This window comes from Eulemur rufifrons, unplaced genomic scaffold (genome assembly GCF_041146395.1).
Source record: "Eulemur rufifrons isolate Redbay unplaced genomic scaffold, OSU_ERuf_1 scaffold_107, whole genome shotgun sequence".
NCBI classification, from domain to species: Eukaryota; Metazoa; Chordata; class Mammalia; order Primates; family Lemuridae; genus Eulemur; species Eulemur rufifrons.
Genome location: NW_027182889.1, coordinates 324643 through 345106, shown reverse-complemented (window position 1 = coordinate 345106; position 20464 = coordinate 324643). Strand labels below are relative to the sequence as shown.

General features: G+C 64.0%; 2 protein-coding genes across 4 annotated transcripts; both read left to right on the top strand.

Annotated features, from left to right (window-relative positions):
• The first annotated feature begins 30 nt into the window (after positions 1–30).
• Positions 31–12189, top strand: VPS9D1 (VPS9 domain containing 1). 3 transcript variants are annotated; one of them, XM_069464799.1, is made up of 15 exons: positions 31–149; positions 1570–1645; positions 2990–3079; positions 3184–3346; positions 5269–5380; positions 5467–5529; positions 5994–6046; positions 6136–6223; positions 6673–6758; positions 7297–7811; positions 8415–8544; positions 8882–9090; positions 9352–9451; positions 10836–10940; positions 11372–12189. In XM_069464799.1, the coding sequence occupies exons 1-15, from the start codon at positions 51–53 to the stop codon at positions 11466–11468; spliced, it is 1986 nt and encodes a 661-aa protein (XP_069320900.1). In that variant the 5' UTR covers positions 31–50; the 3' UTR covers positions 11469–12189. The 3 variants fall into 3 exon arrangements, with proteins under 3 accessions (XP_069320900.1, XP_069320899.1, XP_069320901.1); XM_069464798.1 differs by having other exon boundaries at positions 2987–3079; XM_069464800.1 differs by lacking the exon at positions 31–149 and having other exon boundaries at positions 1585–1645; positions 2934–3079.
• Positions 12190–16039: 3850 nt separating this feature from the next.
• On the top strand, positions 16040–20458 carry SPATA2L (spermatogenesis associated 2 like). Its single transcript, XM_069464792.1, has 3 exons — positions 16040–16261; positions 16605–16908; positions 18514–20458. Exons 2-3 carry the CDS (start codon positions 16606–16608, stop codon positions 19492–19494), a joined length of 1284 nt encoding a protein of 427 aa, XP_069320893.1. The 5' UTR covers positions 16040–16261; position 16605; the 3' UTR covers positions 19495–20458.
• Positions 20459–20464: the final 6 nt, after the last annotated feature.

The following is a 20464-nucleotide window of genomic DNA, read 5'->3' as shown; positions in this document are numbered from 1 at the left end:
TCGAGCGCTCGCCCCGCCCCGGGCCGCCGCCGCCTCCCCCGCCCGGCGCCATGGCCGCTGCGGCCGGGGACGGCGCGGTGAAGCCGCTGCAGAGCGCCATGAAGCTGGCCAACGGGGCCATCGAGCTGGACACTGGCAACCGGCCCCGGGTGAGGCGACGCGGGGGCAGGGCGTGGCCGCCGCGGCGGCTCCAGAAGGGACCCCAGCCGAGCGGCGGGCCGGGTGGGCGACGACCGGACCGGGCGCCCACCCCGGACTCCACCGGCAGTTCCTGGGGCCCGGGACGAAGGCGGGAGGCACAGTTGGGACGCTGGGCTCCGGAGTCTGCAGTGTGACCTTGGACAGCTCACAGCGCTCTCCTGGCCTCAGTTTCCCTGTCTGTTCAGTGAGTCGGTGAATTAGAGCTGAGATTTTAGCTGCGCAGGGTATTCAGGAGGGCCTGTGAAGCAATCCTCCAAAATATATGTGGCAAATAATCCCATGCTTATGTGTATTTTCCGGGCAGAGACCCTGTGGATTTAATCAGGTTGCCATACGGTATGGAATCCAGAAAAGGCCACTGCCCGCCCATTCACGATGTGGCTGTTTGCAGTCGCCTTCGGAGTGTCTGGAAGGAAGGGCAGGCAGGGGAGGGTGTGGCTTGTTCCCGAGAGTGGGTGCCAACTCCAAGTGGGGCCAGGCAGAAAAGCCGGCTGAGCCACACTGGGCTGCCCAAGGAGGGGAGGGTCTGCCTGTGCCAGGAAACGCATCCTAGTTCCTGAGTCTGCTGCTTCCCAAGTTGTTTTTCCGGGGCAGCAGGTGCCCCCACAGGTCAGAAATCCTGCCTGGAATCTGTTCTGTCTTATCTCTGAGATGGAGACTTAATTAAAGGTGGGTAATTTTACAGCTGGGATAAAACAAACACTGTGCTGTTACAGTTCTCGATGCCCTGTGCTCTGTCAGAGAGCCCTGGACAGAGCAGTCACCGTCCCTTGAAGCTGGCAGCATTCATGTGTACTAGGCTCTGTGTGCACAAGGGACACTTACTCTGGGTTCCAGGAAAGGGATTTCCCTGAACGATTCTAGGATGTGCAACACCAGACTTCTCTGGGAACATCTTTTTAAGCCACTGAATGAATGGCCCTTGAGTTGCCCAGGAAGGAAAGTGTTGCGTAGGGTGGAAAGTGACAGCAGCTGCTGAGGCTGCTTCCCCAGGCCCCTGAAAGAGAACGTCAGTTCCTTCCTGCACTGGAGAGAGGCAGGGAGAGCGACGTCGATGGCCGCTGGTCCCTGGCTCAACTGCCTAACGCAGAAGTGGTAGGAGGAAGTGTTTGGACATCACTGTCAGGGGCTGACATGTTTTCCTTCAAGTCTGGAGAGTGGGGATACCCTCTGTGTCCTGGGCAGAGCACCACAGATCAAACCCCGAGGGATGACGAGCCGACCACACTGCAGGCTGACGTCCCTTGGGTGTGTCTCAGAGATAAACACCATCGCTCCTGTACTTCCCACGAGGGCACCAGGCAGGCATGGCAAGAGCCATTACCCTACACAGGTCTGATCCCTGCCATTTCTCTTTCCTGGACACAGGAGGCATATACGGAATACCTGAGGAGCATCCACTACATTTCCCAGGTGCTGCTGGAAGAGGTGGAAACAGCTAAAGGTACAGCTCAGCCTCGCTGCTCTTTCCATGCTGGGCAAATCGTGGGCAGCTTAGCCCCCAGTGGGTCCCAAGCCTGGGGCGTCCCCTGTGTCCTTCCATCCTGGTCACCAGCAGGTGGTGAGCACTCAGTGACTGTGAGCTGTCACAGTGTGACTTGGTGGCAGGAAGGGGCCAGTGCTGTGGGTAAGGGGGTGGAGATTGGGGTGGGGCAAGACACTGGCCGCAGTGAGCCACACAAAGGTGGGGCAGCACCCCCAACAGAAGGCTGTGCAAAGGCCCAGAGGGGTGGGTGGGGCAGGGCTTTGTGCACCTTTGGTAGAAGTGGGGTCATTCTGGTATGAAGGGAAGCTCAAAGAGGCTTTGAACTTTGTGGGAGACGCCAGTGTGGGGGCAGAGCCTCCTCGAGCGAGGACTGTGAGGTGGGAGGAGTGAATGGCTTGGGGATGTGCCCTGCAGGTGCAACGGGCTAGACTTGCTGCGCCAGACGGGGCAGGTGCAGTCTTGTAAGGGGAGGAACAGAAAGTTCCACAGTGAGCACGTTAAGTTCGGGGGCAAGTTAGGGGTCAGGGAGGCAGAGCTAGTGGTGCCTCCGTGCCCGAGGGAGCCAGTGAGCTCAGCCGAACTCTGGCACCCCAAGATTGATAAGTTGGGAGCAGGAGGTGGCAGAGGACACAGAAACCTGAATGGCCCACCGTATTTGGCAATTTGGGGGGAAGTCATGGGCTAAAAGTGGGTGTGGCATGAGAAGAAAATGGGGGCCTGACACGGGTTTGCTGTAGAGGGGTAGGGAGGTGGGTCAGGAGCTGGGGCTGGTGGAGGCCAGGGACAGTCACACAGTGGCAGCTCCCACAGGTGTCTCCGGGCAGGAGAGATCCCAGAGGGACAGGGAGAGAAGGCTCGGGTGAGCAAGCAGTGTGGGGCCAGCAAGGCTGAGGGTGCCGTGGAGCCCACGGGAAGGCAGGTCTGTGCACACATGGCAGATGGGCAGTGAGACCCCTCGGCTCGTCCCTGACTCTCTGAAGTGGCCGCGGAGGCTGCGTGTCCTGCCTCCCGGGGGGCTGTGGCTGCCAGTGAAGCCTCAGTGGGGGGTAAAGGCCCTAAGTCAGGCCCCGATGAGGGGCACAGGGTTGGTGTGACGCTGGGCTGGCCAAGCACAGAGCCTGTGCAGGGCCACGCGGTGAACCCTGGCAAGTGATCAGGGCTGAGTGAGGACAGGTGGGCTTGCCGGGTCGGCAGTGAGTGGAGGGTCGGTCTGCCCAGCGTTTCCACTTTCTTGTTTTCACCTCAGCAAGTATCTGATGAGTGAGCGAGCTGTGACCGACCTTCTTGTCCCTTTCCCAGAAGCTGGGGAAACCGTGCCCTCGGACACCTCCAAGATGCTGAAGCTGGCGGAGCAGTGTCTGGAGAGGGCCCAGTCCACGGCCGCCAAGCTCGGTGGGTCTTTCGCAGGAGGCAGTTCCGGGGCGTCCCCCAAGTCTGCATCTCCTTGGTGGGATGTGGGCCCACCCGGCCAACCCCTGGCTTTGTATGGCTTGCAGGGAAAACACGCCTGAAGCCAGCCATGCCCGTGGCTGCTCCCGTCCCCTCACCCACCAGCCGACACCGCCGGGTGTATTCAGATGAAGGAGGGAAGCTCTCTCCTTTTCTGCCACCTGAGATCTTCCAGAAGCTTCAGGTGGTAGAGTCACAAAGCTCTAAGAAGTAAGATGGGGCGAGATGGGACGGGGGCTGAGTCTGGGATTAGGTTTAGAGGCCCAGGAAGGTGAGCTGACTGTGGGGAACTTAGTTAAAATGGGTCCCGGAATGGAATACCCTTTTGTCTGGCAGAAGCAAATCCAAATTCTTTTTGGAGGAAAGCACCTCCGTCCTTCATAAAATAAGTGGCACACAGTCAAAGATAATCAAACACAAAAGGAAACAGGAAACCGTGAGGGGATGATAGCAGAAACAGACCTGCAAGGGCTTCGGAGTTACCAGACACAGATTAAATATATGTAGTCGGGCTCCTGTGTCCACGAGTTCCACATCCACAGATTCCACCAACTGCAGATTGAAAATAGTTGGAAAAAAAGATACAAAATAAACAATACAGCATAACAACTATTTACATAGTATTTACATTGTTTGAGGTATCATAAGTAATCTAGAGCTGGTTTAAAGTATACAGTAGGCTGTGTGCAGGTTATATGCAAACACTATGCCATTTTAAATAAGGGACTTCAGCGCCCATGGATTTTGGTATCCCAGGGGGCGGGGGGTGTTCCTGGATCAATCCCCCGTGTACACCAAGGTATAACTATATGTTATGTTTGTAGAAACAAACAACTAGTCTGAAAACATTTAAAGGGAATAAGAAACTATAAAATCTGACCTAACTAATAAAAAACTAAGTAAAAGTAAAACAAAAAATACAATACTAAAATTATTTTTAAATACTAGTTGGGAACAAGAATAAATTATATCCTCCCAGTAAAAATCCACAAACACCCAAAAACGAATACACAAGTTTATAACACCAGAGCAGACATAGCCAAAGAGAAAATTAGTGAATTGGAAAAAAGCTCAAAAGATACCCATAAATGTGTCACAGACACAAAAAAGAAATGAAGACAGAAAATATATGAGAGACGGGGTGGGAAGGGGCATTTTAAAAAAAGAAAATATGAGAGATGGAAGGTCTAACATAAGTTAATTGGAGTTCCAGAAAGAGAGGAGAAAAAAAATGGGAGGGGAGGCATTACTTGAAGAGATAATGGCAGATAATTCTTAGAACTGATGAAAACACACCAAGACACAGATGCAAGATGCCCAGAGCCCCAAGTGGGATACACAGGAAGGACCCACCCCTCCTGGCCCTGCTGTGGCTTCTTTGCGCTTCCCAGTCACCTCATTCCTGCATGTGCAGCTCCTGGGAAGGGCCAGGCACAGGACTTCAGTCCAAAGACGGACTTTTCCTACTCAGTCTTGTTTTCCCACAACCTATACTCTGCCACCTCTGACAGCAGGAAGATAGGTGAAACCAAAAGCTTTCAAGCGGGAAGGGCTATTGGCAACTGTCCTAAAGTAGAGACAGACTTCGTCCTTTCCTGGGTTGCAGGAAATCTAGTCTGTTTGGCCCATGCAATGCCTTTAAAGAGTTTCATGTCACTAAAATAGAAAGAAATTATCTGGCCAACTAAAAATATATATAGAAAAAATTAGCCGGGCATGGTGGCACATGCCTGTAGTCCCAGCTACTCAGGAGGCTAAGGCAGGAGGATCGCTTGAGCCCAGGAGTTTGAGGTTGCTGTGAGCTAGGCTGACATCACAGGGAACAGAGTGAGAGTCTGTTTCAAAAAAAAAAAAGAAAAAGTTTCACGTCATTGCCAAACATACATAACTGGTCTTCATAAAAGTCCAGTGGCCGATGCAGCTTCTCCGCAAAAGTCCCGGCAACACGAAGGCCTATATTTCAGCAGCGCAGGTTAGAAAGAGCAGGTCTCTCCAGGCCACTCCTTCTCCATGTCCTGCCTGTCCCCATCACCACCAGAGTGGGTGCGGAGGGATGAGAAGAGGGCTCCTCAGGTCACCGGAGCACCCCTGGGCTTCCTGGGGCCTGGACGGCAGCTTGTCCCCATTTCCAGAGAGCTGACACCACTGGAGGAGGCCTCCCTGCAGAACCAGAAGCTGAAGGCTGCATATGAGGCCCGGATGGCCCGTCTGGACCCCAGCCAGGCCATGCAGAAGACATCCCTGGTGAGTGGGGCCCAGGGACGTCTGGGGTGGCTCGGGAAGGGTTGGGTTGGGGGTTCGGGAGCATGCCTCACTTCTTCCTTTCCTAGACCCTGTCTCTGCAGAGGCAGATGATGGAGAACCTGGTGATCGCCAAAGCCCGGGAGGAGACAGCATCCTTTCTGATCATCCTGGTGGTCCCTGAGGGAAAATTCACAGCGTTGGCCTTGAGCTGAGGGCAGATAAGTGGGAGGCGTGGGGGAGCAGAGGTGCCAGGGTTGGAGCGTAGCAATGAGAATCCTCACGCCTTAGAGGGGCACGTCCTCCGGGGTGGCGCCCCCTCACCCGCAGCTCCCAGCCCCCCTCTGGCTCTCCTGGCCGTGAGCCGGCTGCCCGCGGCCCCCCAGCCTTCTCCAGCGCCGACCCGACCTCGCCGCTCAGATGTGCCTCCCCCAGAAGCCTCCCCTGGGCAGCCCCTTCCCGGGCGGGCCCGTCCTCCCAGCCCTGCTCGCCCGCCCGCCGCGCCCCGCGCCGCAGGCCGGGCTCCCCGGGTGCGCGGGGCCGCGAAGCGGCGGGGTTCGGGAAGGGGCGGAGGCCCGCGCGGCTCGCACTCTGCGCCCCTTGACTCTGCCGCCAGCTCCAGCGCAAGATGGAGGAGCGCCGGCTGCGGCTGCAGGAGGCCGCCAACAGGTGCGTCTGCCGCCGCCCGGGCAGCTGGGGGGCCTGGGGGGGCCGTGCCCCAGGTCCGGCCCGGGGCCCACCTCGCCCTTGCTCCGCAGGAGGTTCTGCAGTCAGGTCGCCCTGACCCCGGAGGAGCGCGAGCAGCGGGCGCTCTACGCCGCCATCCTCGAGTACGAGCAGGACCACGTGAGTGTGGCGGCACGCGCGGGGGCGGGGCCGGGGCGGGGCTCCACCGGGTGGGCGGGGCTGCCTCGGTGGGGCGGGGCCAGGACTGGGCGGGGCTCCCCGGGTAGGGCGGGGCCGGGGCTGGGCTCCCTCAGGTGGGGGCGGGGCCAGGACTGGGCGGGCCTCCCTCAGTGGGGCGGGGCCAGGACCTGGCAGGGCTCCCTTGGGTAGGGCGGGGGCGGGGCCTCCCTCGGTGGGGCGGGGCCGGGGCGGGGCTCCCTCGAGTGGGGGCGGGGTCTGGACTGGGCGGGGCTCCCTCGGTGGGGCGGGGCCGGGGCGGGGCAAAGCAGGGGTGAGCCAGGGCCCTGGAGAGGCCTGGACAGTCTCCTGGGGCCAACCTTGGCATGGGATGAGGGGCATCCCGTCGTGGGAGAACCCCGTGCTTTCCTCCAAGGTGCCCTGTCCTGCAGGACTGGCCAAAGCATTGGAGGGCCAAGCTCAAGAGGAGCCCGGGGGACCTGTCGCTGGTGACGAACCTGGTCTCGCACCTGCTCAGGTACTCTTGAGCCTTCAGGGCCCCTCTTGATTTGGCCCCACGGAGCTCCTGTCCACTGGCCTTCAGCTCCTCCCCTGCTGCTGGATGCCATGGAAGGGGGGTTACCGAGCCAGGGGCTTAACTGGGAGGTCTGGAAGGCTGTGCCGGGGAGAGGGGCAGACTGCCCACGGCCCCTACCATGGCCCCTGTGGACCTCAGCGGCTTTGCACTGAAGGTTCCCTTGGCTTTCCTCCACCTCCCCACTTGGGTGAGTCAGACTTTACTTGCAACATCACCAACAGGAAGTAACCCACGAATCACTTCTCTGAACCGGTTCACAGTGTGGCAACTTTGTAGACAGGTGGATGTCACAAATGAGGGCCTGAAGCCCAGACGGGTGAGGTCAGTGACAGGCTGGGCCAGCAGGCAGACTGCCGCCCCTTCCATTCTGACGGGTGGCCACAGAGGCGCATGATCCCTGCGGAGGCAGGAGGGCGGTGGTGGGCGCTGCCTCTTTGGGGCTGCAGCGTTTCCTAGACAGCCACCCCTCTCCTTGCAGCCTTCCCGACCATCCGATCTCGCAGCTCCTGAAGAAGCTCCAGTGTGCCGTGTACAGCACGCTGTACCCTGTCGTGAGCGGGGCCGCCCGAGCCGCGCCTGCTCCAGGCTGCTGCTCCGGGACCCCAGACACCGACCGGCTGCTGGCTCCGGGGAGCCGCCGGCTCCGGTCCTCACAGAGCCTGTACTGCATGCTCTCCCCACCAGAGCCCGGCACGGCCCTGCGGCCCCAGGACAGCTCCCCGGCCCCCGCCACCACACCCCCGCTGCACCCTGGCCCCCCGGACAGAGGGGCAGAAAGCAGCCCTGGGGAGCCACCCTCACCCCTGGGGGATGCTTCATCCCACCTGCAAGACAAAGACAGCTCCTTTGAGGACCTGGAACAGTTCTTGGCTACATCCGAGAGGTGGGGCCGGGGTCTTGGGGGGCAGCCCGAGCCACAGACCCCCGGGGTACAGCAGGAGCCCCTGCTGGAGCAGCTGAAGAGTGCCGTGAAGGACATACACAACGCCATCGGTGAGGCCCACAGGCCTGGCAGTGGGGGAGCTGCTCTGACTCCAGGGCAGCCGGCAAGTGCAGCCCTCCAGGGCCCTGGGACAGGGCCCTTCCCTGGAGGCAGCTGTGCCAGCCCTGGTCCGCAGCTCCGTCTGCCCTCCCCTGGGGCCAAGCATTCTGCCCAGCAGGCCCTCGGAGAGCTGGTGGGGCGGGTGTGCGAGTCCCCACCATGTCCTCCCAGGGCCGCACAGGGACGAGGGAGATGGGGCCTGTTTACCTCTCGCTCCTTTGCCCCGTCCGGGTCAGTCTGTCAGAGCCTCTGGTCAGCAGGTGGTCCTGGCTGTCCCGTGGGGTCAGACACTTTATCTCAACCCCGGAGCTGTTGAGTGTGTGCAGCCTGGTGGTGCCACGAGGCTCAACCCTCAGCCTCTCTCCACTTGGGAATGTGTAGACCCCTCACCCCCGAGCCCTCTGGAGAGGGAGGCCCAACAGCGGGGCTGCATCCTCACTGCGCCGCCAGGTTCTGAGGGGCTGGGGTGGCTCCGAGGGGGAGGAGCGCTGCAGCCTAGAGGTGGGGCTGGGGGTGGTGGCCCGGTTGGGACGTCCCGGCTCTGTTCCCGGCAGACAGGCTGCTCTCGCTGACGCTTCTGGCCTTTGAAAGCCTGAACACGGCTGCCTGCAAGGACCGCTGCCTGGCGTGCATCGAGGAGCCCTTCTTCTCCCCGTTGTGGCCGCTGCTGCTGGCCCTGTACAGGTACGGCCCCCGCCCGGCAGCCACCCATGACCAGCTCCGGTCCCCCACAGGGCCTGCCCGGCTCACCCGGGCACCGTCGCTCTCCTCTCAATCCCTGAGGCGTTTCTTGGTACTTGTGGCGGGGGCTGCGCTCTGAGGCCGCCCTCAGGTGTCTCCAGTTTGCAGGTAGGGCCACGCCCACCTCCCGTGGCTGGGGTCTCAGGGACAGTTGGGACATTTGCTTGTTTTGCGTGGCCAGCTTTCTCCAGCTCTGAGTTCCAGAGGCCTCTGGCCATAGCCTGCCTTTCCCTGGGGCAGGGTCCGCGGGGCAGCTGAGCCCGGCCTGTCCCTGCCACAGGAGCGTGCACCGCGCCCGCGAGGCTGCCCTGAGCAGGAGCATGGAGCTCTACAGGAACGCGCCCGCCACGGCCATTGGCATCCCCAGCAAGCTGCTCCCCTGGGACCCTGAGGCCAAGGGGGCCACCGCCTACCCCTACTGCGCGGCAGCTCAGGAGCTGGGGCTGCTCGTCCTGGAGACCTGTCCCCAGAAGAAGCTGGAGTGCATAGGTGAGGAGACCAGGGGACAAGGCCAGGTGTGGCAGGGTCCCTCCCAGTGGGTGACCTGGAGCCCACACCTGTGCCTCTTGTCGGATGTGGGGCCTGGGACGTGCGTGGGGTGAGAGCAGTGTCCACAGGGCTCGCCGGGCCCTTCCCAGCCCAGCACACCGGGGGCAAGTGGGTGGTCCCAGGGAGTGGGGCAGCCTTCCCGTCCCTGCTGGGCCTCCTGCTGCACCCCGGCACCCCTCAAGCCACACATCCGTGCTGCAGTGCGGGCCCTGCGGGTCATCTGTGTGTGTGCGGAGGACTACTGCCACGCCCACGAGGTCGCGTCCGAGGCCGGACCCCAGCCCGTGGCTGCGGCCGCCATGTGAGTCCCAGGAGGGCCGGGCTGGGGGCCACCCCGGGAGGGCAGCGGGCAAGCGAGGGGCTGTCCTCCCGCCTTCAGAAGCCGGGTAGGGGGAGAGAACTCTCCTGAGCGGCAGAGCCCGTCTTCTGGAAGAACAAGCCCATGGCCACTGCGGACCACAGGCTCAGAGGAGGCGAGGGGGGGCTCCTGCCACCCGGGCAGGGCTGTTCACACCGTGCCGCTGGGCTGGGCCAGGGCTCCCTGGGCATCAGGAACCCCACGGCTCTTCTGGTGAAATTTAGGGTTGCTTTTCCCAGAAGCAGGTGCTCGGCCCCTCAGGTTCACATGTAGGACAGCAAGGGAGTCGTGGGCCCCCCTAAGCCACCTGGGCCCTGGTGAAGAGCCTGACCCCCCAACAGGCCTCCCAGCGGAAGCGAGGGGTCCCGGAATGTCTGTCAACCCTCCTCCTCCCGAGGGGCAGGCAGGGCTTTCCCCACCTGGGCTCTGCAGGCCTCGGGGCAGGGATGCCCAAGCCCACTCAGTCTCCCCCGGACTCAGCTGAGCCCAGCAACCTCCTCACCTCGCCCTGGTGTCCACCTGGAGCCGGCGTCCCCGCAGTCCCTGCGACCCTACTCCATGGGCCGGGGTCAGCCCCGAGCACACCTGCTCTGGCAGCCTGGGGTGGGGCTGTGGCACCTGCCCTGCACTCAGGGCCTGCAGGTGACGAGCTGAGCCCGACCAGGGCAGGGAACAGACGCTCCCATCCACCCAGGGTGAGGCCACCGGGCCTCAGTGGCAGGGTCTGGTGGGAGGGGCCAGACCAAGCCTCGCCCATTTTGTAAGCTGGGTTTCTGCACAAGTCACTGTGGGTAAAACAGTGTCAGACGCAGCCCCCACGCCAGCCCCGTCTGTGGGGCCAGTGGGGGCTGCCTGTGTCCCTGCAGGTGCAGCAGGCGGGTCCCCTGTCTCACGGTCCCCTGGGCTCTTTGCCCTGTGGGGTTCTGAGCGCCCCACAGGGCTCCACTGGCTCCCCAAGTCCTGTGACGGATCCGGGGTGCCCGCTGTGCCACGCCAGTGACACCGCTCTCAGCTTGTTCCTGCCCAGACCCTTGGTGTAGGGGCCCTGGGGGACCGGAGGGGACCCTGCGGAGCGTGAGGGAGGGAGCTACAGGGGGAGGGGCCGCCATCCTGCCCCCAGGCCCTGGAGTCACGAGATCTGAGACTGTGGGGGGATGGCACAGGCTGGAGGGGCCGGGCCGCCTCGCTGCCCCCGGTGGTCCCCTGGGCCACAGGTGTGCAGGAAGCACAGAGAGGGCGGCCGGCACAGCAGGGCCGCTCCAAGGGCCGCCAGGCCTGCGGAGGGAGCGGCCCCGCCCAGCCCACAGCGCCGTGCCTTGCCCAGCAGTGGCGCGGACGACCTGCTGCCCATCCTGTCCTTCGTGGTGCTGCGGAGCGGCCTCCCCCAGCTGGTGTCGGAGTGCGCGGCCCTGGAGGAGTTCATCCACGAGGGGTAGCAGCCCGCGGGGGCAGGGCGGGAGCTCTGCGGGAAGAGCTGGGGACAGGGCAGCCTCGCCTGCCAGGGGACCTCATCCCCAGGCCTAGCCTGTGGTCTGGTGTCAACAGGCTGCAGGCGTGTGGCCCTGCCTGTCACAGAGCACGCCCATGGGCCCCCCTCCCGCGCCACCTGTTCATAGGCTGCCCCCACCAGCACGTCCCACGGCGCCTCACTCGGCCCACCCTCCTGAGGCAGGAGCTGAGGGGTCGTCCCCTGAGCACACCTGCCTGGGGGGGGCTGACGGGCCCAGGGGCAGCACAGGTGGGAAAGGCCCCCCCCAGCCCAGCCGCCCTGACAGCCCCACCTGGGGGCAGCGTGGTGCCTTCTGGAGTACCGGGGCGTCCTTTTGTCCCTGCAGATGACACGTGCTGCCTGTGTCCGTGCAGGTACCTGATTGGAGAGGAGGGCTACTGCCTGACGTCGCTGCAGAGCGCCCTCAGCTACGTGGAGCTGCTGCCCCGGGGGGCCCTGGGCAAATCGTAGAGGCCAGATCCCAGGGTCCCCAGGGCCATTCCTCCTGCTCCTCAGAGCCACAGGACCCACTGAGGACTGTCCAGGAGCTCACAGGGCCCTGCACGCCTGGCCCCGGGACCAGGGGGCATGTCAGCTGGGGGTGTCCTCCAGCCCGTGCCACCCCCTCACCGCACATCTGCCCCCAGGGCCGCAGGCAGCGCCAAGAGGCCCCATCAAGGGAGCTGAGCTGGGGGGTCCCCCAGGCCCTGACACAGGCCCTGTCCCCCCGAGGCTGCAGGCTCAGCCGTGAGCATCTGGCAGGGCCCCAGAACACCCTCACTGACACGGGGCAGCCCCTGGGGGCATCCGAGCAGAGAGGGGGCTGCCAGCCCACCCACAGTGGCAGCGGCCGTCTGGTCCCGTCCCCCGAGACTGTCAAAGCTCCTCTGAGCCATCTCCTTGTCGGAGTTAAGACAAGAGCCTGCCACCCCCGCCCGGGCCTGGGCACAGGTGGTGTGAGACGTGTCTCTTCCCCGGGCTGGGCTGCTCTGCGTGCCTGACGGGCCAGGCACCGGCGCCGTGGGCTGCCTCCCGCTCACCGTGGCAGTAGGCGGGGAGCATTCGGGACCCCCGGCCAACTCTGCCCTGAACATCCTCCCCCAGGTCGGTGTGAGCTGCGGGTCGGCGCCCGACGGTCACGTGTCCGCTCATGACCACCAACCCAGCCTAAAATAAAGAGGTCATTGCTGTCTCGCTTGACACGGCTCCGCAGCCCCCACCCCATCCACCAGGAGCCACTGAGGTGGGTGGCGAGAGCCACAGCACCCCCAAACCAAGCCTGGCCCGTCCTCATCAGTGCCGGGGAGCAGGACCCCCTGGGGCTGCAGCTGGCTGGGCAGGGCTACACTTTGCCTTCCAGAGCCGGGCACCAGTGGGCTGGGTGGGGTCGGGGTCACAGGTCGTCCCTGAGGACCTGAGCCCAGAGCTCTCCCCTGAAGGTCTCTCGGGAGTCATTGTGGGTCTGTACACGAGTGCCCTGCGGTGGACGCATGTGGCCCTGGAGAGGAGGGCAGGTGGCTGAGCCCGGGTGGCCTCCTTCAGGGAGGGAGGGCCCCTCTGCCCCCCCACAGGAAAGGGGAGCCCCGACCCCGGGTTCCACCAGGGGCTGGCTGTGGGGACAGTTTGGGTTCCCTGGGGAAAGAGTCTTACAAAACAGTAACAGCTGATGTGTCTCAGATGCTCCGTGTGTCAAACCCTCTGCAGGTAATAACTGGGTTACCCCTCACAGGACCCCTGGGGAGCAAACGGGACGTACCCCTGCAGGTGGCAGCAGAACGGGCTTTGAGCCCAGCAGGGTGACTCCAGAGTCCGCCTGCAGACAGTGCCAGGGATGCCTGGGATGGGGACCCCAGGAGCACGCACTGGCGCAGGACCAAGCAGGGCGACCGAGTCCCTCACACGGCCGTTCTCTGGCCTGGGTGGTCCTCCGTGGGTGGGCAGCCCTGGGGCTTCACTTCTCAGTGATTCCCCACCCCCAACCCCTCATCCAGAGTCCAAGGAAAACAGGGGCTGCCACTTACCTGCCTGCCCGTGTGCGGCAGAGCTTTCGGTCCTCTGCGCCCCGGCCCTCTGCAAAGAGGAGACCCAAACTCAGCCCCTGACCCTGCCCCGGACGCCCTGGTGCTCTGCTGACTCCAAGATGCTTCTCTCCAGTCATAAGTCTGTGCTCTTGTGAGGCATGGAGTTCTGAGTCCCCCGGACCTGGACCCCAGCTAGTCTTGGTGTCTCTAGGGGTGGGGATGGGGTGATATCCCTGCCCCAGGCTTCAGCATGGATGTCTGAAGGTGGGATTCTTGTTGTTGTTGGAGACAGAGTCTCGCACTGTTGCCCCGGCTAGAGGGCAATGAAGATCCTCCTGCCTCAGCCTCACAAGTAGCTGGGACTACAGTTATGCGCCACCATGCCCGGCTAACCTTTCTATTTTTAGTAGAGATGGGGGTGTCACTCTTGCTCAGGATAGTCTTGAACTCTTGACCTCAAGCAGATCTCCTGCCTCAGCCTCCCAAAGTGCTAGGATTACCAGCGTGAGCCACCGTGCCCTACCTGAAGGTGGGATTTTAAAGCCCCACTTCAGAGAATGGTGATGAGCTGTCTTGAGCAGACCCTGATCGTGAAGCACCTTTGGCTTGCATCAGGGGCCACACCTGTCAGGCCAGTACTTTGAGCTGTTTCCTTGGCACGGATTAGGCAGGCTGTGTTCAGGGGCGCTTCTTGCTGTGTGACTTTAGGCTACTCCTTTAGCCTCTCTGAGCCTGCAGCTCCTCCATAAAACAGGGATGAGTAGTAGAACTTTCCGACCGGAAACCCTGCAAGTCAGCAAGAAAAAAGCAGGAGCCTCAGTTAGAAAATCGACAAAGATTACAAATGGCCACCTGTAAAGGGGGAAATCAAAAAAATTCCGCATAAGTAGCGTTCAAATCATAGCAAAAATCAAATGCAAATGAACATATAACTGCACCCACTAGACTGGGGAAAATTATCAAGCTAGAGAATGCTGAGCACGGTGGTGTGGGGGGAGAGACGAGCCCATGTGCACAGCTGTGGGGCACACGGGGCAGGGAGCTCAGAGGACCAGGTGGCAGTCCCGGGCCAGGTAAGCACAGGTGGACCCCCTGACTGGCGAGTCTGCTGCTCCCAGCCCAGGGTCCCCAGGAGGCCACGTGTGTAGACGGAGCCAAGGCGCCTCCATCCCTGGGGGAGCAAAGAAGGAAATGTGAGCCCACCTGTCCCAGGCAGCTGCCACTGTGACAAACCACCCCAACTCACTGGCTGAAACACACAAGTCATTTATTTTGTTCATGAATCTTCCACTTGGGCAGGGGTCAGAGGGGACAGCTTGTCTCTGTCCCTCCCCCAGTGTGACCCAGTGACCAGGGCTGGGTTCTGTCCACTGTCCACAGTGGCTGCTGTCGGCTGGGACCGCAGAGCTGTCAGAGCAGATATATGAGGTTCGGATGAGTGTCCTGGGGCTGCCATGACAAATGCCATAGAACGAGTGGCTTAGAACTGAAATTTACTCTCATGGTTCTGCCGACCAGAAACCCGAAACCAGGATGTGGGCAGGGCTGCGTCCCTCGGAAGGCTTTGGGAAGCCTTTCCCGCCTTTTCCCGCGGGAGAAGGCGGCTGCGGGTATCCTTGGCTTGAAGCTGCATCACTCCAGCCTCCTCCCCATGCATGTGTCTAAATTTCTCACTTCTTACAAGGACACCAGTCATACTGGATTTAGGGTCTGTCCTAATCTAGAATAATCTCATGTTGACTTGATTACATCTCTAAAAACCCTATTTCCGTATAAAGCCACATACACGGGTTCCAAGAGGACCTCACAGCCCTGGGCAGGGCTTTCCATGCGGCTGCCGGCTTCCTCGGAGGCAAGGCAGGGCCACACCAGGTCGGGCCCATCCTAGGAGTCGCGGCAGGCACCGGGCCGCACGAACTCAGTCGCGAGCTGGGGGCGGGGGACCCACCCTGCGCTCGAGGAGGCGAAGGCAGGTGGAGGCGCGCGAAGTCGGCGGCCCCTCGCGGTCGGCGTGGCAGCGAGGCTGGGTCCCGTCAACAGCGAGAGGACCAGGGTCCGGGAAGCGCCAGCCCGGTCGCAACCGAGTGCCGGGCGAACGTGCTGAGACTCGGACCCGCGGCCGGCAGGCCACGTGGCAAGCTCGGCTCCGTCGCGTGGGGCGGGTGGGCCTCGCGCTACGCCGGACCCTCCGCCCGCTCCGCCCGCCGCGGGGGCGACTTAGCCAGGGGCCGACGGCGCCGGGCAAACGGCAGCACGTCCCGCGGAGCCGGCCGGGCCGTCGCGCTGCCTCCACGAGCCCCCGACGAAGCTGCCAGCCCCGAGGGCCGAGAGCTGCCGGAGACCACGCAGCCTGACGGGTGCAGACCCCGGGCCCGCGAGGCCGCTGTGCCAGAGACGCCAAGACACCGCCCGATGGCCCCGCCCCGCGACCTCAGCCAATCCCCGCGAGGAAATGGGGTCCCGCCCTGCGCCCCCAGCCAATCCCCGCCAGGAAATGGGACGTCCCCGTTGGGATGGCCCCGCCCCGCGCGCTCAGCCAATGCCCGCCAGGAAGTGCGGGCGGCCCTACCCCCTCCACCGCGAAGGCCCCGCCCTCCGCACCCCAGCCAATCCCCGCCAGGAAATGGGGCACCCGTCGGGATGGCCCCGCCCCGCGACCTCAGCCAATCGCCGCCAGGAAATGGGGTCCCGCCCTGCGCCCCCAGCCAATCCCCGCCAGGAAGTGCGGGCGGCCCTACCCCCCCCACCGCGAGAGGCCCCGCCCTCCGCACCCCAGCCAATCCCCGCCAGGAAATGGGGCACCCGTCGGGATGGCCCCGCCCCACGCGCTCAGCCAATCCCCGCCAGCCAATAGGGGCGGCCCCGCCGGCGCCCCACCCCCGCTCCCCGCGGCCGGCACTCCCGAGGGTCGGCTCCCGGAAGGCCGCTCCCACGGGAAGAGCGAGCGGGCTCCGGCCCCCGCCCCGCGGGAGAGGCTGCCGCCCGCAGCTCCCACCCGGGGCCGGCGGTGGACGACGCCAGCCGAGGGAGGCGGGAGGCGCCGCGCTCGGCGGGCGGGGCCGCAGTCCCGCGCCTTCCCCAGGCCCCGCCCGCTCCGCCGGTAGCCGAGGGGTGGCACCAGGCAGGCTCGCCTCTCGCGTCACCGCACTGCCAGCGCGCGGAGCCCACGCCCGGCGGAAGCGCGCGGCCGGGGAGATCCCAGCGCTGAGCGGCGGCGGCGTCTGGACCGCCGGGGACGGACAGGTAGCGCGTGCGGGGCCCGCAGCTCGATCTGGTGGCGAAGGGGCCTGTGGTCAGGACGGGGGTCACGGACGGGGCGCTGTCGGTCCCGTGCGCACAGCCGGCCTGGCCGCGGTCTGCAGGCTAGAGGGAGGGGCTGCACGTGCGGGAAGCCCCTCCGCTGGCGGGGACTGGAGCTCCAGGCTGGAGGAGCCCTGCGGATCCGGGGTGGGGGGCGCACAGCCGCGGGAGGGGCGGGTTCTCAGGCCGGAGGGGCCCTGCGGGTGGAGGGTGGGGGTGCTGCAGAGACCGGGGCCGCGCAGCCGCGGGAGGGGTCTGCGCTTCCTGACCCCCCGCCCCACCGCAGGATGGGCAGCAGCTCGCTGTCCGAGGACTACCGCCTGTGCCTGGAGCGCGAGCTGCGGCGGGGCCGCGCGGGCGTGTGCGGGGACCCCTCGCTGCGCGCCGTGCTCTGGCAGATCCTGGTGGAGGACTTCGACCTGCACGGGGCGCTGCAGGACGACGCGCTGGCGCTGCTCACCGACGGCCTGTGGGGCCGCGCCGACCTGGCGCCCGCGCTGCGCGGCCTGGCCCGCGCCTTCGAGCTGCTGGAACTGGCCGCCGTGCACCTGTACCTGCTGCCCTGGAGGAAGGAGTTCACCACCATCAAGGTAGGGCGCTGGACCGACGGGGAGCGCGCCCGCGGGCGACAGGACCTCGGTTGCTTTTCCTACCAGGCTGCCGGGGGCTGGCTCCCGTCGGGAGAGAGGGGTTTCGGGTGGCCTCCAGGGCTCAGAACACTCAGGGGACTGGAGGGTGTTGGGTCAGCTCCCAACCGAGGGCCTTGGGGCACTCCCAGGGCTAAGAACCTGGGGCGGGCGGAGGGGCTTGGATGCTGCCTGCGGGGGGAACCCCGCCCTTTAAAGCCCGCATCACTGCAGTCCCCGAAGTGGCCTTGCGGCCCTAGTTGCCATGGAAATCCGAGGACAGGCGTTCAGGAGGGACTTGAGGTCCCACAGTCATCCTAATTCCTCCAGGATGTGGGCTGATCCCATTTGCAGAGGACGCTGAGGCTGGGAGGAGCACGCGGACGGGTGTGTGCCCTGCCAAGTCGGCAGGGGCCGGGCACGGACCTAGTTCACTCCTCTGCCCGGGATCGGAGGCTGCCCAGGGCTGGCCTGGCCCCTTTGGGTGAACTGCTGGCCCGCAGGAGGGGGTAGGGCCGCCGGGAGCGCTGAGCTAATTCCGAAGAGTAGGAAGGCGATGATGTCACTGCACACGTGGGCGAGGTACGCCTCCGCCAGTTGCCATGGTAGCGGCAGCCTCTCCGGAGGGGCGCGCGAGCTGCTCCACGGGGACACCTGCTGCCCGAGTGAGGTTCCGGGACTCGGATCCATGCGTTCAGACGGGAGGGGAGAAGGACAGCGCTCGGCGAAAGCAGGACGGACAGGCCCGCCCTTGAGACGCTGGCAGGCTGGAGGCCAGCAGAGTAATGCCGGGCTTCGCAGGTGGGCAGACCTGCTTAGTGCTGGTTCTGCCTCTTGGCTGTGTGGCTTTGGGCCAGTTACCTAACCTCTCGCAACCCGTTTCCTCCTCTGAGAAAGGAACACACGAATAGTCCAGTTTATAGGGCGGGAGGAATGAACGCAGAGTGCTGAGCACCGCGCACACACAGTTGGGGCCCAGTAGTGGGAGATGCCGTAAGTGCCGAGGTCCTAGAGTTAAGGAATTTTCAAGCTGGGAGAGACACACATCGCTGTCCTAGCCATTCCTTTCCTTCATCACCTAACTGTAGCTAGAAGGGACTTCGGTTTGGTCACTGCAGGGCTCAGCCCAACTGCACGCTGCAGCCACGTGGGGAAAACCCAGTGGCAAAGCCCCTGTCCCCACAGGGAAAGATCTCGAGACTGAAATGGAAGAAACCAAAGTTCAGAATAGCGCACTTAAGAGGCTTCCTGCTAAGGGGGCACGTTATATTCCTCTGTGTTTGTGTTTGTTTAACCAAACACCTGGCCAGGTGCATCCGAAATAAGAGTAGAATTTGTCAATGTAAGGGCTCCCTGTGTTCCAATTTATGAGCCAGGTGAATACTATTTTTAAGTACAATTTAAAAATTCTGATGCCCAGGCCTGCCCGCCCCAGACTGATTAGATCAGTCTGGGGGTGGGTGGTGGCCAAGCATCAGAAGGCCAGGGCGGACGGACCCTGGGTCTGCTGCGCCCCAGGGTCCAGCCTGGGGAGGGGGGGCTGTGGCTGACCAGGTCCCTCCCTTGCAGACCTTCTCAGGGGGCTACGTGCACGTGCTCAAGGGTGTACTCTCAGAGGACCTCCTCCTCAAGAGCTTCCAGAAGATGGGCTACGTGCGCAGGGACAACCACCGCCTCATGGTGACTGCTCCTCCCCCGGCCTGCCAGCTGGTTCAGGTGGCCCTGGGCTGCTTCGCCCTTCGGCTCGAGTGTGAGATCCTGGGAGAGGTGCTGGCCCAGCTGGGCACCAGCGTGCTGCCAGCCGAGGAGCTGCTGCAGGCCCGGCGGGCCAGCGGGGACGTGGCCTCCTGCGTGGCGTGGCTGCAGCAGCGGCTGGCCCAGGACGAGGAGCCGCCGCCCCTGCCCCCCCGGGGCTCCCCGGCCGCTTACAGGGCCCCACTGGACTTGTACCGGGACCTGCAGGAAGACGAGGGCTCCGAGGAGGCCAGTCTGTACGAGGAGCCGTCCCCAGGCCCAGACTCGCCCCCCGTGGAGCTGGCCTACAGGCCACCACTCTGGGAGCAGAGTGCCAAATTGTGGGGCTCTGGGGGCCGGGCCTGGGAGCCCCCGGCTGAGGAGCTGTCTCGGGCCAGCAGCCCACCCTATGGGGCCTCAGAGGAGGAGCTGGAGCCTGAGCCCTCGGCCTTCTCCTTCCTCTCTCTGCGCCGGGAGCTGAGTCGGCCCGGAGACCTGGCCATTGCCGAAGCCCCCGGGAGCCCTGGGGGGGCCAGCCCCCGGCGTATGCGGGTGGAAGAGGCACCGGCCTCGGCCTACGGGCCTGCCCCGGAGCCCCCGGGCTACCAGGCGCACGGCTGCCTGCTCCCCGGCGCGCTGCCCACCCTGTGCTGCGACACCTGCCGCCAGCTGCACGCGGCCCACTGCTCGGCTCTGCCCGCCTGCCGGCCCAGCCACTCCCTGCGCGTGCTGCTCGGCGAGACCCAGCGGCGCTTGTGGCTGCAGCGTGCGCAGATGGACACCCTGCTCTACGACAGCCCTGGGGCCCGGCCCTAGGCCTCGATGGGCCCCAGGTCGGGGGCTTTTGGGAGACAGTTCCCATGGTGCTTCTCTTTGGGGGGCTAGGGCCAGGGCTGCTCTGCCCTGGGGCATCCTGGGTGCAGCAGGAGGGGTTCGAGTCCAGGCCCCACTTGGGAGGGACTGGGAGGGTGGGGGGATGTCCTTGTTCCATACAAGGCACCTCTTGGGGGGGGGCCAAGCCTGAACCCCTGCCAGCAGCGGCCCCTCCTCACATTCCCTGTCCCTGGTACCCAGGCTGTGCCCACATGTGGGGGCAGAAGGACCCAGGCTACGTGTCCGTGTCACAGTGCTCAAACCTCTCCCTGAGAAGGAACCCCGACCCCTCAGGCCTCTGGCCGGCCTGTAGCCCCTGACCTGCCCCGTGAAATCTGTGGTCCCGGACACATTGCCTCCCTCCACGTGTCCAGGGCACTGTCCACACAGGGGAGCCCTGAGGCCCCCGAGCTCCACTGGGCCAGTCAGGGCCTCTGCCCGGTGCACAGTGGACCTGGCTGTGAGGCCCTGGGCCCTGCCCCTGGGGTGCCACAGGCTCTGCCACAGCCGACACGGCCAGGTTTCCACAGACAGAAAATGGTGCCCGAGAGCTGCAGGCGACAGGGAACAGGTGGGAGGAGGCACCGGCCAGGCAGGCCGTGAGCACAGGGGTCCTCACCAGCACCCCGGCCTCCCAGGTGGAAGGCGGGGTGAGGGGCCTTGCTGGCTGCTGGGCTCGCAGTGGGTAGAAGTGCAGCCAGTTCCCGTAGCCACGGGCTGGGGAGGAGGGGTCTGCCCGGGCCCACCTCTGGGGCTGGTGCTCTTGGCCTGGGCTATTGTGAGGCTGTTCTGGGCTCACCCCTCCCTGGGCACGGGGCGCCGCCCTCATCCCTCCAACCCAGCCCACTCAGAGGACACTGTCGATGTCGCAAGAGTCAGAACCCCAAACTACATTAAAGGACGGAGAAACCAG

What these genes read in the sequence shown, in the direction of transcription:
- SPATA2L (XM_069464792.1), top strand. Translation starts at nt 16,606, where the DNA reads ATGGGCAGCAGCTCGCTGTCCGAGGACTACCGCCTGTGCCTGGAGCGC. An exon ending in AGGAGTTCACCACCATCAAG is followed by an intron (nt 16,909 to 18,513) that starts GTAGGGCGCTGG and finishes CCTCCCTTGCAG; the next exon opens with ACCTTCTCAGGGGGCTACGT.
- VPS9D1 (XM_069464798.1), top strand. Translation starts at nt 51, where the DNA reads ATGGCCGCTGCGGCCGGGGACGGCGCGGTGAAGCCGCTGCAGAGCGCC. An exon ending in CCATGCAGAAGACATCCCTG is followed by an intron (nt 5,381 to 5,466) that starts GTGAGTGGGGCC and finishes TTCCTTTCCTAG; the next exon opens with ACCCTGTCTCTGCAGAGGCA. An exon ending in CTGCAGGAGGCCGCCAACAG is followed by an intron (nt 6,047 to 6,135) that starts GTGCGTCTGCCG and finishes CTTGCTCCGCAG; the next exon opens with GAGGTTCTGCAGTCAGGTCG.